A 16,979-nucleotide genomic window follows, 5' to 3' on the forward strand; every position below is an offset into this window, starting at 1 on the left:
TCGTTATAAAAACGCCAGCCATCATCTGTAATCCCAGAGTGCATGCTAGGTAATTAAATAATCACCCTATTAAACTTATGTGTTCAAAAATACTTACAATTGCAAGGTTTAAAAGGGAGCTCTAGGTTAGGGGGACGCAAGTGTTAAGGGCCCCTAACTGCAGAGTGCGCCATGACGGATGCTGTAGTAGTGGAGGGCTCTGGATTAATTTTGGTCACATGGCCGTTATTTATCGTGCAGTCGAAGCACGGTACACGAGCATTTTTACTGTCCGAATTGGAAAGCGACCACTATGGCCGGGAGTCGAAGCTGTGAACTTGTGCTCAGCAGCAGAATTCCATAGCCACTGGAGCCTCTGCAATGGGTAATGTGTTTATACGTTCTCTACCTTTCTTCAGAATAATTTTTAAAAAGCTTTTGGCTCGATAGTGCCCATATGACACAGGTACAAATCTCGGCGAATAGTTTACTGAAAATTTATTTGCCTAAAAATGCTTTTAGCTGAATGTGAGAGGAACTGAAAGTACTTGCCCTCTGTCATTGGACTTTGCACTACGTGATCTGCTTCTGCAGAAAAAGCGGCAAATTATAGTGGTTAGATATCACAACTTTAGGTCACTATAAAAAGTTTATCTACCCAGTAATTAGGGCTATAATCACACAAAGAGAAGAAAAGAGATCTTTTCTGTCAAACCACAGCTCTCCAAGTACTAACGTTGCTTGGTGCAAATGGCTTGTTCTGGAATGAACTACAGTAAAGCATTTAGTAGAACAGTTCAAAGAAAACAGAGTTCTTTGAAATAAGATAAGTATTCCAGAAATGGTCCCAGAAGTATAGAGGAAATGAAACAGCTCACCCATCCTGCCATGGCCTTTGGCATCGTGCTCCAGCTTGGCATGAATGCCTTCCACTATAACAGACGAGTTTAAATATTAGCATAACACGTAACACACAGTTGATCATTAAAACTACTAAAACAATTCAGCAATATGGCATGTATCTGATAAGGAATGTTGGCTTTTAGCATTTCAACTAGTTTGGTAAATGGAAGAACTTACCTTCCAATGGAAGGTAAGTTCTTCCTATGGTTCTTGCTATGGTCCAATCTCCGAAAAGAAGCTTTCACTGAAACAAAATGTACAGGCGCCGACAAAAGTGGTATACTTCACGAAGCGGGAGCCGGAGCAGCAGCACACTGCATCGCGACGCTATCTACAGGCGGCATCTGGGATCGACATGCCCGCAGATAACAAAGGGCACCCATTGGCTGTCTCGATCCCAGATGCTGCCTGTAGATGGCGTTGCGATGCAGTTTGCCGTAGAGTTACTGTATATGCTACCAAAGGTACTGTATATGCTACCTTTGGCAGCATGTACAGTAAATACCACTTTTGTCGGCGCCTGTGCATGCGTATATGCCAATTATACCCATATACTTAATGCACAGCCGATAATTAACACACTGTGAACATACTTGTGTCAAAGTATGTGCAATTATTGCAGCGCGTGTCTTTTACACACTCCTCGCAGTATGTATTATTCAGTGTGTTCAAGCCAAGGTGATTACGCTTACCTTAACATATTTTGCTTTCGAGGGACCGCTGGAGCGATGCCACATGTTCCAGCAGGATTTGATCTTCTTTTTCTAATTTATGTGCTTTCTCTTTCCACAGTGTTTTAGTTATCTCTTTCTGCATCTCTGACTCAGATATCAGAGATTCATCCTCAGATGATGAGCTGTTGCACTCCCGATGGGATTTGGGGCTCTGAAAAATTGAATCAATTCGAAGATAATGAATTGGAAATATATGCAGTGGATACAAACACACTTACATGGCTTTGCTGATTGGGCTGGCTGGCTGCATGGTTCACCCCTGTTTTTTGCATTTTGCAGATGCTTTGCCTGAATTATATTATAGCTTGCAGTTTTTGCATTTGCTTGCACAATTTTGCGCTTTTGTGATACCTAATAAGAAGCAGTAAAAAATACTGAGTTGGTAAAGCTTTAGGTCACGAGATAATAGGAAACTGCACCCTAAGCTCATGACAGAATGCTTGCGTACCTGCTTGTCTTGCTTCTTGGCAATATGCCTTTCATCATCAGTGTCGTCTTCCATGTATATTTTTGGCATGGGAACTCTATTGCTTGACTTCTTATTTTCCAACTCCTCCCGGGATTCTGAGCACGGCGTATAAAGGTGGTGAGATGAATAGTAAGATGAAAGCAGTACAGTGGCGTAGCCAGAAATTTTGTTCGGGGGGGGGGCTACGCCACTGGCCTCATATATATATATATATATATATATATATATATATATATATATATATATATATATATATATATATATATATATATATATAAATGGGGCCAGTGGCGTAGCCAGAAATTTTGTTCGAGGAAGCTTTAGCTCGGGTGCTCCTATTTAAATACATGTAGAAGGAGAATCCGTTTTTCCCTGCAACCACTTCACCAAATTTGAGGAGGTTTGTTGCATTTAAAAGAAAAAGTTTAATTCTAGTGACTACTGGTTTCGAATTTTTCATTTAGGGGGTCAATTATTTATTAAAAATTGGCCAAATCAAAAATTTTCAGAAAACGAAACTATCATGTTTAAAACTCCGTGACTCAACAATGAAAAATGATATCACAATTCTGTGAATTGGATCTAATAGTACATCTAGAGCGGACAAAATGAATATGTTACACATGAATCTCAAAAAAAAATTAGTATTGTGGAAATATGGCTTGTGCAGAACCCTTGTACACCACGTAACCAATTCACGTAAGATACAAATTCAGATACCAAACTTGTCCGCTTTGACTGTTATAATAGATGCCGTTTACAGAACCACAACGTCTGTTCTTCATGCATAGCTATTAGTTTGTAAACGTCGTGCTTCTCTTTTTTCAAACTTTCTAATTTTTCAAAATATTTTAAACAAAATTCAGGCCCTAAATCGAAGTTGTTTCCAACAGAACTAGGATTTAGCTTTCTCTCTCAAATACAACGAATTTCAACAAAAGCGATTAGCAGGATTTTCTAAGAAAAGCGTTTCTGCGTTTTACAAGTATTTGAATAGGCCGCATCGGATTGGGCCCGAGCTAAGGCTTCCTCTTAAACAATTTGTCAAGGGATCAAATCCATGAATAATAACTGCATTGTCATTGCCAAAGATGCTGCAAACGAATTCTTTAACGCTACGCACAGTCAAAACAATACAATATGTATTTTTTCATAAAAGAATATACTCGTACGTGCCAAAAATTTTGCCCAAAATAACTGATATCAATGCTTCCATATTTTTGTCTATTTAAGTAAAGAAAATATCACACGAACTTTAGAACTATATCAGTTCAAAACCAGGAAAGCAGTGCATGCCACTGATATGAAAAATTAAAAGGCAATGAACTGAACAAGTTGAGGACAAATATGTTAACGAAACTTTTTCATTCAAGAACCGTGCTTACATTCTTGTATATATGCAATGGCAAGTGAAAAATCTCAATGACGCTGTAATTTGTTTTAATGTATTACGCAGGAGCAGCTGTCACCGGTCGTGTATCGTGAGTAATTGCACCGAAATCATAGTCGCAACAGAGGGCACGTATAAAAAGCAGGAATTCTGCAAGATATACGAGGGTAAGTCAAATGAATGTGAGCCAACAACGGGGTACTTTATTTAAAAGTAGTCTTCATTAGAATTTAGACATTTGTCCCATTGACTAACGAGTCGCGTGATTCCCGTCTTATAAAACTCCTTGGGTTGCTGCTTCAAAAAGTCTGTATCTGGTTCCCTTGAGCTGTTTTTTCGGTTGCCCCAAAATGTAGAAGTCGCAAGGTGACAGGTCTGAGCTGTATGGCGGATGCTGCAGCTTTTTCCACTTTAACTTTGCCAGTTTTGTATTAACGCCATAAGCGACGTGGGGACAGGCATTGTCGTGGAACAAGATGACCCCACTCGTCAATTTTCCACGTTGTTCGTTCTTGATTGCGACTGCTGTTCTGGCGTTTCACAATATCGGAAATAATTGATAGCCTCTCAAGATTTAGCAAATTCTATCAGTAATGGACCCTAACGACCAAAAAGAAGTCAACAACACCTTTCCAGCGGAAATGATGGCCTTTGCGTTCTTTGGGCTTGGTAAATTCGAATGTTTCCACTGTAAGCTTTGCCGCCGTGTTTCAGGCTCGTAGTAGTGGCACCAAGGTTCGTCCCCGATCACAAATGCAAAGAAGAAGTCGTTATCCTCATTGTGATACCCGATCAGATGAGTCAAGGCAGCGCGAAACTTCTCCGTCTTCTCTCGATGGATCAAAATCATGGGGATCCATTGCGCACCAAAGAGCCGATAACCGAGAAGCTCATGAATTATGGCGTGAACCGAACCGTGACTGATGTTCAGACGGTCTGCCAGTTCATCGATGCTTATCCTCCGTTCTTGTTTCATCAGCCCATGAACCTTTGAAATTGTGTGGGGGGTGATTGCACGATGGTTTTGGCCCGGTCTTGGAATGTCTTTACAACGTCCTTTAAACCGTTTGCTCCAACGCTTCACAGTGGTCAATGAAATGCCGTGTTCAACGTAAACGGCAGCCATACGGCGATTAATTTCTGTTTTGGAAACACCTTTAGCTGTCAAAAACTTCGCGACACCGAGCTGTTCAACTTTTGAAGTGTCCATTATGTGACGCAACCATATTCAACCCAGTGTATGAGAGCATTAAAGAACAGTTATCTTCACACCTGCGTAAATGAGACATGCCGTTCTCCTACGCGCATGCCTCGCAGTATGAACCGTATGAACCGAACCATTATTGCGAGGTTAGGGTAGGCGCACTTTCATTTGACTCGCCCTTGTACATTAGAAATGCAGATACAATGGGATATACAAATGCGAAAATACGGCTTGATAAAGGACAAAAAAGTATCACTGGAAACAAAGTTCACTGCATGTATACACAAAACCTCGCAACAAGATATTTAAGTATACGTATAAGTCTCCAATGAGTCTATGTATGTAAGAAAAAGTAACTGTATGTAATGCGTGAAACAAGGCAAATAAACATGTTGCACAATCATAGATTCACAGAATCCTAGATTGCGCCCCCATTCCATCCACTCCCTCCGATGTATTGCGCGCGACGGAAGGCGGCGCGCTTGCTCCCCGCTTTTCTCCTTTGCGCACACAAGACTGAGCCACCACAGTCGGCTCACCCATTCCACCTCCCCTCCTACGCTTTCACTCGCACATACAGAATGCAGCGCGGGGTCACGATTTGATCACCCTTGGACTTTATACGAAACATGAGGGCGACGGCGACGGCAGGAATGAGCCTGGAGTGTCCATATAATTGCTTTCGCAATGATATAATAAACGTATCCGGAAACTGAAGCGTGCCGTCGCCCATTACTTTCCGCAAAAGAAGTATCAAAATCGAACTTTCACCATGCGACAATTCGCTGCGCCGCAACAATTAATTTTTTTTCTGTGGGGCGGAGGCACCGAAATGAAAAAAAGAACGCATAGGAAACTATGTTGGCCAGAATCGAATGCCTACATCGGGCACCTAATGGGGCTACGGAATTAATACCGAAGAAAACATGAGACGATTGGCCCACTGAGAACCATACGCATACTGCTCAGTATCCTACACCGGCGAAACAAGACTTTCCGGAAAGGTTCCGCTCAAGGAACGCGATGCAATCCTTAGAGTCCCCACAGTGCTGGCGGCGAGCGACCATTGTTTTTTTTTTCTCGCCTGCTATCCAGAAATCTTCCAAAACTCTGTCAGGTGAAAATCCACTCAGCCAGAGCAAACCGAACGCCCACCGAAGTGCACCGCGCGGTGGTCGGGGCCATCCGAGAAAAACATATGCGCTCTGGCTCGCTCTGGCAGCCCGCGGGTAGGGTAGCGAGAACAAAAAAAAAAATTGAAGGGGCTCAATGTGTCCTCGGCGAATAAAAGTCAAAGTAGAAAAAATAAATAAGAACGTAGTTACTTTGGCTGGCTTTAGTGTCTTGACATGGATGTTCTGGCGTAGGTTGAAAAAAAATGGTGACATTTTTTATGTGACATGACGGCACAAATGAACCACCCCAACGCATCGTCTCATTGGACGTCGCTGCGTGCTTTGTCAACTCGTCTGCTAGTGTGTTGATTTGGCTTGTCTCGTTGTATGTTCCGATGTAAGACTTTAGAAAAGTCAACGGACCTTTGGCGTCAAATGTTTATAACAACAATAAACTCACAAAGTTCCGCAATTGAAAATTTAAAGCACAACTTTGGAAATGTCAATGCACATTTCACATCAAGAGCTTATGAGATTTATACCTATAAAGTTTCGCAATGGATATCCGCGCTCCATAGATTCCGTGGCCTCAGTGAGATGTCGTGGTGAGCCCGCTCACAATCAAAGTGCCCTTCAAACTTTGTGCTCGGATGGGACTGCTTGGCGTTATGTGACTGCCGGTGTATGGGCGTTGCCACGAAATCCAGCCCGAGTTGTCTTTTCGAGCGTCAAAAAGACATTCTAGACAAAATCCAGGGTGATTTCCGGCGCCGGGGGTCGCTTTGGTCGGCGATGCATGGACAGCACGAAAAAATTTCGGGGGGGGCTGAAGCCCCATAAGCCCCCCCCCCTGGCTACGCCCCTGAAGCAGTAGTATCAATTAAATGCAGGCATAAGTAGTATAATTATGGAATCAAGCTGCCTGCCAAAACAGTGTGACATTAGAGCAAGCATTATTAATAATAATAATATATTTTATTCATTTCAATTCGTGAAACGTGTTCCAGCCTGCATAAGCGTTGCCGCTTGTGTGCAGAGCTGGCCAACCAGGTTAAGCCCATGAAGCACACAGTAGAAAAAGAAGAGAAATAAAATTACCTAAATATGCTTGTGTGACATAAGAACAAACAAACAAACAAACAAACAAACAAACAAACAAACAAACAAACAAACAAACAAACAAACAAACAAACAAACACAAGAACCAACAGAACAAATGATAGCAAATTTTCCACCGTGCACACTTTCGTACACGAAACGAAAACATTAAGAACATGGCAAACAGTAAATTACCTCAGTCTATATTATCGTTCAACGAAAGTCGAGGAAACATCTTAAGGACTTTTAATCCGGTAACGCTCGGGAGGGTACGTATTTTATTAAAGTAATAAGGAACATAGTAGGTGCGGGTTCTTTTGCCATAAGTGCTGAAGATGTGGGGTATGACACTTTTCAGAATGAGGGAGAGGCCGTACATTAATGTTGCAGATTTTAAAGGAGCTGCGAAAGAAATTCTCGTATAATACGTCAAAAATAAATTGCTTGAGTACAGGTAGCATGCCAAAATATTGCATACTGTCTCTGGCTGACTTATCGTGAAGTTAGTCCCGCAGATGAGGTTGGTTGCAATTATGTTCACTATGCTGCTTAGTGGGTTTAATTTATATAAATATGTGGTTCCGTAAATTGTTATTCCGTATCGTAATATGGACTCTCCCAATCCTTTATATACCATTCTTCTAACCGATGCATCTCAAATAGATCGTAGAGCATATATATAAGCACACATTAGGCGTAAACGTTTGGCTAACTCGGCAATATGTAAGTTCCACGACAGTTTTTCGTTAAATGTGTTACCAAGATATTTAAAATTTGATTTAAGTTCCAAAGGTGGGCATGAACAGCACGTACAGTTCCTCTCATGAAGGTACACATTTGATAATGCTCTAAACACTTTATATGCGCTATGAAAACAAAGTCAGGTTTCTGTAGTATTAGTAAAAATCTGATTAGCGTTTAACAATTCTATCAAAAGATGCACATCCTGTTGCATCCTGTCGGAGGCTTCTTCATAAGTTTCACTTGGTATAGTCAGGGCAGTATCATCCGCGTATAAGAACAGTTGTGAGTTCAATGGAAGACAGGTCATATTATTGACGTAAATATTAAATAATATGGGTCCTGAAGTTGAGCCCTGAGGAACAGCTCTCGAAACGTTCAAAATTGAGCTGTGTAATCTGCCTAGTTGGACACGTTGGGCTCGATCAGCAAAATAACCTTTAAAGAACGACATGTACGGACCTCTGAAACCAATATTGTCGAGTTTATCTAGTATTAGGTTGTGTTTATTAGTATCCAAGGGTTTTTCAAATTAATAGAAAGCGTAAAAACAATGTTATTGGTGTCTATTTCATTGCAGACTAGGTCATGAAAATCCTCTAGTAGGTTTACCGTACTTTTGTCCTTGCGGAAACCATATTGGGCTGCATTTAGTAGATGGTACTGATCAAGAAATGATGGCATGCTAACATGTATAACTTTCACCATGATACAAGCGAGGGAGGACAAAATTACGATTGGCCGATAATTATTATACTCCTTTTTGGAGCCTTTTTTGTGGAATGGTCTTATTACACTTATTTTCATGTACGTGTGAATTTGCCCAGTTATTAACGTTTCGTTGATAATCAAAGGTAATATGGTTTTAAGTGTCAAAATTCAGTATGAGATTCCTTATCCTAACACTATCATAACCTGGTGATCTTGTTATTGGCATTGTTTTCAACGCATCCCATAATTCGGTCTGAATGATTGTAGGCATGTAAGCTGAATGAATGCTCGAAGCAACTGCAGTAGCGTTCGCCATTTTCCTTCCCTGCATACACAAGAAAGTAACAAATCCTACAAAGTGCCTATTGAACTCAGTGGCCAATTCTACCTTGTTTGTATCCGTAAAGGCCTGTTCTAAAACATCACCAATGCTTTTCTTGGATGATTTTCCTATTATGGGTTGCACTAATTGCCATGTTTTTTTGACATCCCTACTGCATGACGAGAATTTATTTAGCTGGTACTGTTTTTTTGCCAGTCGTATTTTTGCTGTAATTTTATTTCGCAGTTGCCTGAATTGTTCCCTTAGTACAAAGTCATGAGGGTTCTCATTGCGCCTGCTTAACAGTTTACTCTTGATGTAGGATAGCTCAATAATTTCCTTGTTTATCCAATGACTTGCCTTATTTCGCCCTTTCATCCTCACCTTAGTTTTCGAGTTATTGTAAATTGATTTTAGTTGCTCTACAAGAAGTTCGTAAGCATATAGGTGATTGTGCTGCAACAAGGAATTCTAGTCATACAACTTAATTGGTTGATCTACTTTTTCATTGTAAATTACAAGCCTTTCTGCGGGTCTTTCCTGTGCCGCCATTTTACTATCCTTTAACAACGTAAGTGAAGCACAATAATGATCAGTCACTTTTTCTTTATTAATACAGCCGAATGTTTCCTGTTGCGTTACACTTGTACTGATATGGTCAATGCACGTCTGTGTAAATTTACTTCCTAGAAGTCCTTCTCGCGTGTAGCCCTGAATTTTATTCTCTAAGCCAAAACTGGCCAACAAGGTTAAGTACTCACTTACGCCTACCTTATTAGTTACCGAAATTTCAATATTTAAATCTCCCGCGGGAATCACATGTTTATTTACTCCATACTTCTTAAGGAATCTAGTGAGCACCTCTAAAAAACTGCAATATTCTTGCTAGGAGGTCTGTAAACCGCATAAACAATTCCTCTTCATTTTTTGAAAGATAAAGCGCTATAACTTACACTTCAACAAATTCAACTTTCAAGCATTCACAAAACCAGCAGTTTTTCACAAATACCAGCACTCTTCCACCACGTTTGCCCTCTCTGCTCAAGGCATACGATTGATAGCTCTGTATATTAGAAAGAGAGCAATAAAACTCACTGACATTGATCTCCGTTAATAATTGGACCTCCAGGAAAGTTAAAACATTCTCCAAGTACATTTGTAGCATGTTCCAATTCTTGTGAATACTTCTCACATTCACATGGATAAGATCAAAACTTATGCAAGATTCAACTGACACGAATTCCCGGGATATCTTCATCTATTGAGAAAATGAATGCACACACTCAGTCAACCCGTTATCTTGCGTAGATCCGTTTCGTTCTCAACAAGAATAACAGGGGCACCTTCAATTTTCTTAAGAAATGTACGACCGTTTCGCACCCAAAGATATTTCTGGTGTTTTTCAGTTGCTAGGCGCTTTGCCATCCACTGAAGCTTCTTGGATAGAGGTGTCATATTTTCATTTATGTAAACGTTCTCATGTTTGAGCGTGTTTCGTTTCGCAAGCCACTTTTCTCTTGTTCCTCTTGGTGAAAAGGACTAGCATGGGAGCCTCAGCATCTGCTTTGCCTTTAATCCTGTGCACTGCTTGGACTTCCCCATTGCTGGAAATGGAGAGTTCGAGTCTCCCTGCAATTGAATTTATAACAGCTCTCAAGTCTTCGCTCTCATGGCACTTGACCCCATGTATCTCCAAATTATAACGTCTTGAATAGGATTCCATCCTATTCACCTCCATTTACAGTTGACAAAGTCTAGTGTCCTTTGCTAACAGCTGAGCTTCCATGACCGTAGTTTTTTTCTTGAGCTTTTTTACTTCTTGATTCTGGGTTTCAAGAGTTTCGAGCACTTCATCATATTTAGAAGACAGCAAATTGAGTGATTCTTCTGTGCTCTGTATTGTTAGTGCTTGCTCCTCTAGTTTTCCATTAGTGGTATCATGTTTAGCCAGCTGCTCCTCCTGTTTTCTTTCGAGCTCATCAAAACGGTGCGGCATAGTGTCTAGTTTCGACATGACGCCAACCGAAGATGGTTGCTCACTGTCTGCCATTAGGTTCTTACGCTGAGAGCCAGCCCCGTCTCCAGCGTTCGTCAATCGTGTTTTGTGATTTGCACATGTGGGACATAACCAAATACGGATCGTTTCAACTGACATGCTTTTTAGGTTAGTCTTTGTGACACCGGCATGATAACGGTTATCACAATCGCTGCAACGAAGGCACTGGCTATCAGGCGCAATAGCTTTCAGGCACGCGAGGCAATCATTGTTAGACATTGTGAACACAACTTTGTGCAGTCCGTCGGAGCAGAATTTAAAATCAAACATTAATAATATAATAATATTTGGGGTTTTACGTGCCAAAGCCACTTTCTGATTATGAGGCACGCCGTAGTAGAGGACTCCGGAAATTTTGACCACCTGGGGTTCTATAACGTGCACCTAAATCTAAGCACACGGGTGCTTTCGCATTTCGCCCCCATCGTAAAATCAAACACAGAAATAGTTTTGAAACGCTGCTCTCACGTGCACAAGCGAAGAAAGCGCGTTATGCCGCGCTCACGTACTCCGCCGGCCTGCGCTCGTTCACAATCGGCGTTGGCTTTTTAAAGGGCCGTTTAAGGGCCGTGTATAGTCCGACGTAATGCCCGCGCGCGCGCACGCTACGTTGGCGAGAACGACCCTAGCCAACGTAACCGGCGGCTTCCGACGTGGCCCGACGGGCCCGGCACTGATATGGCTCCTGAGCCATTCGCGCGTTGGCATGCGCGTCGGAGTCGGCGGAACTCTCGCACCACAATGTATTGCGCGCGAAGAAAAAGGCGCCAACACAACTCCGCAGACGGCTTTTGCGGAGGGCGCGCGACTTGGCGAACCTTCTGCGCATGCTCCGAAGATAGCAGCCTACGGCGCGCGCGTTGAAGTATAGAGGGGATGGCATCTCGGCTGGCGCCTCGCAACCGACGTAGCGTGACTGTCCGCGAACGACGCTCGCCCGCGCGCCGATAACGTCGGGCTATAAACGGGCTTTACGCGTAGTCGCCCGGTGTCGCCCGCCTGGATTGGCTGCCCCCACGATGACGCACTCGCAGCATGGACTGTGTAGCCATGGGCGCTCACACCGAATCATCTTCGGTGCACCATGTCGATAAGGGCGCCGAAGATGGAAGCATCCGAAGCTAAGGAAGCGACATTCAGGGGCCGAATCTTATAACGGTTCGGTTGGGGAACCGTTCCTTTGGCCTCACCTGATTGGCCAAAATTTTTATTACGTCACAGGTCGTCAGAGGCATCGGGGCGGTATCGCAATTTTCGAATACGTCACGCATCTGTCAGTCATCTTCAAAGCGAACCGGTCGTAGGAACCGGCGAAGGGGTAGTCCGCTTTGGGTTCCGTTGCTGTGGCTTGGCTTTGGCTTGTGATCCTGGCCGCGCGCGCCGGTCGCGCGACCCCGGAGACGCGAGGGCGTCGCGCGCGCGTGCGTTGGTTGCTTCGGAGGCTATACTTGCCTTCGTCGTCTGCTTGGCGTTCCTCTTTCGGTGTCGACCACGGCTGGAAGCGCGATACGCGTTCGAAGAAGTGACGGATAATGAGTTGCACCGCCCTTGCTGGCTTTCTAAGTAAACCTTTTGCAGGCTACGCTATCAAATGTAGGGGACTCAGGTGCAAGCGTACGAGTGGCCATTCCACGCAGAGGAAGGAATATTGCGCGCTGCGGTTCATCGCCACTGGCCTGCAGCTCCCAGAGGTGGGTCGGACGGGAAGCATTCATCGGAATGACCTAGATCTCTGCTGCCGACACCGTCCACAAAGTTGCTCTCGCAATTACTGTGTTGGCCGGCTGAAGGGCTGGGTCAGCTTTCCCGTGACCTCAGCTTCAAAGCCAATGCCAAGGAGATATTTGCATGGTGAGATCGAATTCTCAGTGCTATCGCCAGCGTGAATAGCTTGCAGATCGCCGTTCAGCAGTCAGAAGGGTTCAACCTAGGGTGGTTCAGCACTTCCATCGTTCGGCTGATAAAACTATACAGTCAGGACGGGAAGATATTGTGGAGATCTCTTATTTGGCTGCCTTTTTTTCTCTGGTTCGGGAGTGCCGCACTTTGTTACTCAATTTTACGGCACAGCGCGCACCGTCAGTACCACAATATTCGATTTGACTTCGCGCAGGCAATGCAGGGCCCGTGTATTGTAATGTTCGATTTCAAGTTCCATTGCTTTTATCACGCGACGCGCCGTGGGGCTTATCGCAGGGACAGCGGCAGCGCGGCGGCGAGCGAGTCATGTCCGAGCCGATGACGAAGGGCGAAAAAAGATGGAAAATTGATATAGTCGGCTAGTAAAGGTGTCCCTATAGGAACCAGTTCACGGTTTTGTCGCGCTCGCTACTTGAGAAGTAGCAGTGCGTTCCTGTTGCGTGCATCCTGCGAGCTCCTGGTAGCAGACGATATAGCGCTGCGCTCTGCCAACTCATTTACGCTTGCGATACCGCCTGTCGGCTGAGAATAAAAGAGAATGACATTAATAAATTACTTCTGCATTGCGTAAACGCCCGGCACCACACGTTTATACTTCAGAACTTGGCGTATAATATTAAATTTATATTTTACATTTATTTAGCAAGCGTAAACATTCTGCAATTCCTCGATTAGCTCTTCATATAATGACGTACACTTCAGAGGTGGCACCCTCTCATCTATTGGTCGCGTCCTCCCCTTCTTCCACCGCCGGCTTGGGAGTGGCACATCTAGTGACGTAAGCGACGAAGCGAACGGTTCGTATTCCGAACCGTTATAAGATTCGGCCCCAGGTCCCTTGGGTCTGGGGGTTCCTACACAAGCGTAGAAAGAACGTTAGGCCGCGCTCACGTACTCCGCCGCACTGCCTGTACAATTGCTCATATAGTTGTGAATAATTTAGTGTAATTGCACAACGTGAAGATGGTAACGTGTCCATGGATTGACATAATACGGCAACTCTTTTCTAACGTGCGTTTTGACTGCACGCGAAGAAAATAAATTACCTTGCTTAATTAGGACGTTGGCTGTATGTGCCGGCTCAGTCAAATTAATTGCCTCGTGCATTACCTCAATATTTTGCTGATTAATTTCCAAAACGCATATGCGCTTGTGGCTGGCCACACCACTCGCCATACGTTTCATGTACTGCACGAAGGCGTTCGTACACGATTGCTCATTCGAAATCACCTGCTATTGCAAAAATTATTTTCGTGTTTTTCACATTACATCTGTATTACATGCCAGTAGTTCATGGTCTACAATTTAAACAAGTCTGCGGTAGAACAAGTTGTGGGGCTAGATGGTTCACAGCTTTGAATAGGTGAAACAATACTAGGCGCTTGTCTTGTCATTGTTCTTTCTTAGTGTGCTGTCTCTGTTAGCGCTTCATCTTTTGTAAACAAATTTAAACGCTTAATTTGAGCAAGGTGCGAGCACGTGCGTGCAAGCTCCACGTGTGCAAACTTACCGGCCAAGAGCAGAAATTGGGCATCGTAGGCCCGTGTATTCTCGTGGTTCTCTTCGTCAACCCAGAATACCGAGTAGACAGTCCTGTTGTTAAAATCCTCTGTGCTGTGAGGATGAAAGTCCAAAATCGAACTGGCAGTCATAACGTACAGCCGGTTCTTGTTGAATTCTTTCAGAAACTTCACTAGCGCAAACATATCGTAATACTAAAGAAGAGCTACACGGCGCACCGACGCACGTTGTGAAATGCGTTGCGGCGGCTATAGACGAGGCAACCTAAAGTTTGCCCGTACGGCACCAGCGCCGAATGCTCCCCTAGCGGACAGATGGAAGTTTCGAGGGTCGTCGCTGCGCTAGCGCGCGCCCGTGTTCTGTACGGCGGGAGCGCTCGTGCGCGTGGTTTTTGCCATGCCGAGTGCGACCTCTTCAGCCAGGAAAGGTGGCACGCAATACTGATGTGTTGTTGATTGCCACAGCAGCCTCGAAAACACGAAAGGTCCTACGCCGCCCGTGAAGTTCTACAGATTTCCTGGGAAGTGGTACGAGAAGGACAGAAGACAAGCATGGATAGCTGCAGTGCGCCGAGTCAAGTAAGTCTCATGCTTTCGCATTCGCGTGTAATATCTTGAAAGCGGTATAGTCATATGGCTGTTTTTAGTGCACGGCCGTTTGTTTAGTCGTGTCGCGTTGCTGCATTGTGGTGGCATCCGTCGTTTGTTAGCGGTAAATGCATGTGTGCTGCGCCGCAACGCTCTACGACGCGTGCTCGATTCCCAGCCACGGCGGCCGCATTTCGATAGGGGCAAAATGCAAGAAAACCCTTGTTACTGTGTGCTTTAATTTTTGTGCACGTTAAAGAACCCCCACAGGTTAAAATTATTCCCGAGACTCCCCATTACAGCGGGCCTCATAATGATTTCGTGGTTTTGGCGTGGTTTTGGCACTTAAAACCCCGAATTTATTTGATTGCACTGTGCCTTCCCTCGCGATCGGCATGGACGAGCTCAAGAGAATTATTTCCCTTTTCCAAACCCTGCAACTTCAATTACTAGTTGTGCAGGTAACGAAAGGGGCCGCGCGATACTTTTGTGTGGTAGCAGACCGTATTTAATGCAAGCCGCGGTCGTCGCGTGCGTCGGGAAGCGGCAGATCGGAAAGCAGCCGCTCGAGACGTGCGCGTTATGTTTGTTGTTTGCCCATGCTTTCTAAGTATCTAAGTGTGCAAGTATCATAACTTGTAGTGGTACCACTCTTGTATAATAATATATGCACACAATCACAGGAACGTTACCTTTGCAAACGTATTATTGGGAGTAATTTAATCCCCGCAACAAATAGGCACACATAATGTTTCATTCATATGCGATGCAGGTGGAAGCGCTGCCAAACAGACCAATGGCAATCACAACAGTCTTCTCAGCAGTCAGCACCACCGGGAGATGTGCTTTCCTACTGCAGCGACGCAGCTCTTGAGCAGCGGCAAGACACGTGTGAAACAGACTCCACAACAAGCCTTCGTGAAGTGACGGAACCGTGAAGAAGCAGCCCAATGGATCTGCAGTCATCGAGTAGTATGACAACAGAAGTTCCTGCTGCCAGTGTGACTTATGTTGTAATTGAAATAAAAGTGGCTAAATTTCTGAACATGGTGCGTACCTCTAACTCGACGTCGTCTACGATCTTGTCGGACACCTGTGACACGCACTTGGCTTTCACTCTCACATCACCGTCCACAATTTGTTCAACGCCGTACACGTTCGGAAGCAGACGCTCCCCTATCGTGAGGTTGCCGCCACGAAAAAAAGGTGTCGGCGTCGGCAACTTTCATGAAACCGCATGGCAATCTTTGCATCGCTGTTGCGCCAGCAGGTGATCTGCCGCCGTCGAAAACGGAGCGCCGTGAGAACGAGCAAATACCTAGGTGTCCACATTACTTCTGATTTGACATGGCACAAACACATTGAATATATAACCACCAAAGCATCCAAAACCCTCGGTTTCATTAGGCGTAACTTGTACTTTGCAAATCAGGCAACCAAACTCTTAGCTTACACAACTTTAGTCAGATCTCAACTAGAATATGCCAGTTTCATCTGGAATCCGCATCAAGCTTATCTTGCCGATAAACTGGAATCGCTTCAAAATAAGGCTTCTAGGTTTATCACAAGGACATACGCTCGCTACTCCAGCATCACAGATATTAAATCATCTCTAAATTTAAGCTCACTTGAAAAGCGAAGACTTGTCACCCTGCTATGTCACTTTCACAAGCTTTATCACAATCCTTCAACGTTCACAGAATCTCATATCAAACCAGCACATCGCATTTTCCCCCGATTAGACCACTGCCTCAAAGTGGAACCCAAGATAGCTTACACCAAACTTATGCGTCATTCACCATTGTTCCTTGCCATTTATCATTGGAATAAACTACCTGCAGAAATCGTTTCCGAAAATAATTACGACGCATTTGTAAACAAACTGAAGTGCTTATTCTGTGCTGGTCCTTAATAGATTATCAGAAGTGTATTTTTTTTTCATTGTCTTGAGCATTGTGGTCCACATGTGTGCATCTTCTCAAACACTTGCTTTTTTATGTTCCCTGTTTTCCTGAGCGCATGTTTGTTTATGCTTTTCTATTTGTTCATTGTCTTACGCAATATGATCACATTATTGTACTTTTTAACCCCCTATGTAATGCCTGTAAAGGGCCTTTAGGGTATGTGAATAAAAAAAAAGAAGCGCGGACGGCACAACGTAAATAAAGCGGAGACTGCGCCACGACGCGACCGCGCTGCTTGGCGTTTCCACATTGGGGCGCTGTTGTC

General features: G+C 44.1%; 1 protein-coding gene across 1 annotated transcript in view; it reads left to right on the forward strand.

The window, feature by feature from the left end:
* The first annotated feature begins 345 nt into the window (after positions 1 to 345).
* The window catches only part of LOC139055482 (uncharacterized), a 98,625-nt gene continuing 81,991 nt past the window's right edge, over positions 346 to 16,979 (forward strand). Inside the window, exon 1 of the mRNA XM_070532998.1 lies at positions 346 to 364. Coding sequence (XP_070389099.1) covers positions 361 to 364 — 4 coding nt within the window. The 5' untranslated portion in view covers positions 346 to 360. The remainder of the gene's footprint in view (positions 365 to 16,979) is intronic.

The sequence above is a fragment of the Dermacentor albipictus genome, chromosome 2, assembly GCF_038994185.2.
Source record: "Dermacentor albipictus isolate Rhodes 1998 colony chromosome 2, USDA_Dalb.pri_finalv2, whole genome shotgun sequence".
Lineage (NCBI taxonomy): Eukaryota > Metazoa > Arthropoda > Arachnida > Ixodida > Ixodidae > Dermacentor > Dermacentor albipictus.